Source organism: Camelina sativa, chromosome 8, assembly GCF_000633955.1.
Source record: "Camelina sativa cultivar DH55 chromosome 8, Cs, whole genome shotgun sequence".
NCBI classification, from domain to species: Eukaryota; Viridiplantae; Streptophyta; class Magnoliopsida; order Brassicales; family Brassicaceae; genus Camelina; species Camelina sativa.
In genome coordinates, this window is record NC_025692.1 from 6258980 (window position 1) to 6260290 (window position 1311).

The 1311-nt window shown below is 39.7% G+C and overlaps 1 protein-coding gene across 1 annotated transcript; it reads left to right on the forward strand.

Moving 5' to 3' along the window:
* Positions 292 to 1026, forward strand: LOC104706445. Its single transcript, XM_010422641.2, has 2 exons — positions 292 to 688; positions 801 to 1026. Exons 1-2 carry the CDS (start codon positions 438 to 440, stop codon positions 913 to 915), a joined length of 366 nt encoding a protein of 121 aa, XP_010420943.1. The 5' UTR covers positions 292 to 437; the 3' UTR covers positions 916 to 1026.

The following is a 1311-nucleotide window of genomic DNA, read 5'->3' on the forward strand; positions in this document are numbered from 1 at the left end:
CTTCACAAACAAGCCAGAGATACCAAAGGACCAGATCGTAGAAATATTTTTTGGTATAGATTATAAAGTTTTTTTGTTTTGTTTGTCTAGATAATTAATCTCCCGGCCCCTTGAACAATATTAATTTCGGGTGAATATAATTCGTCTGGCATCCTTTTGTTATGTAACATATTATGTATATTCTTCATGTTTTTGAATAGAAGAACATGAGCTGAAAAAGTTGGAAACAGGTTCTTGTTCATTATACTGTCTGCTCCTCAGAGTAAATTTTAGACCAGATACAAATATGATCAATCGATGGAATTAAAATACACCGAAGATTAAACCAAGGCAAAACCGAAGATTGGTGACCACTGGCTTGCAAGCAATTACTACAAGACAAAAGTCTACTTATCCTCTCATATGACACCACCAAAAAACTCACAGTTGCTTCTTCCATGGCTTGCTCCGTTGCTTCTTCAACTAGATTTCCCAAGATGCAATCCGGGGTATGGTACAGTGGATCTTTCACGGCAAGAGTCACAGTGAGATGCTGTGAAACCGCAAACGAGCCTCCACGACCAAAATCGAAGCTCCAAGTGGGATCACCAATCATCATCGTAGAAGCCCCCAAAGTTATAAAAACAGCCGCTTCAATGCCTTGTCTTAGAGCTAACTCTGGCTTGGTCAAGCCTGGCGATGTTGGAAGGTCTTCTTCTTCTTCATCCAAATTCCTTATTTGTTTTTACAACCTAAATTTTAGGACAACACTCAAGACTCTGAACGCATCATGTAACTTTTTTTTGATATGGTTATTGCAGAATCGTATCAAGAAAACCAAAGGACTTGTGGGCAGTTCGACTCTCCATTGGAACGTATCTTTTAGATGGTAAATATTTCAAAGCTTTGGAGCTTGACGAAGAAGCTTCTGATTGAGATCATATATACAACAATATTGATAAAATCTAAAATCTTTCAAATATTGCTAATAATATTGTGTAAGGAAAAGTTTTTTTTTTAAATAAAATATCATCATTTTTAATATAATTTTGTGTGTTTGGCGCAACGATCAACGAACCAAAGGCGTTATTAAATTGGGTTAGTGATTAACCCGAATCCAAACGGGTACAACGGGTCGTAATGCGGGTCACCAACGTTCATCGGCAACTGATCAACTGTCTTAAACCACGTCCGAGCCAATTTCCCGGTGAATCCATAATCACCGAACAATACATCAGCCACTCCTTGACCTTCCGTTCCCGGCAGCCACGCCGCCACTAGCGCGTCCATGTTCGAGATGTAAGGCTGCATCACCACCGGACGCCCCGATAC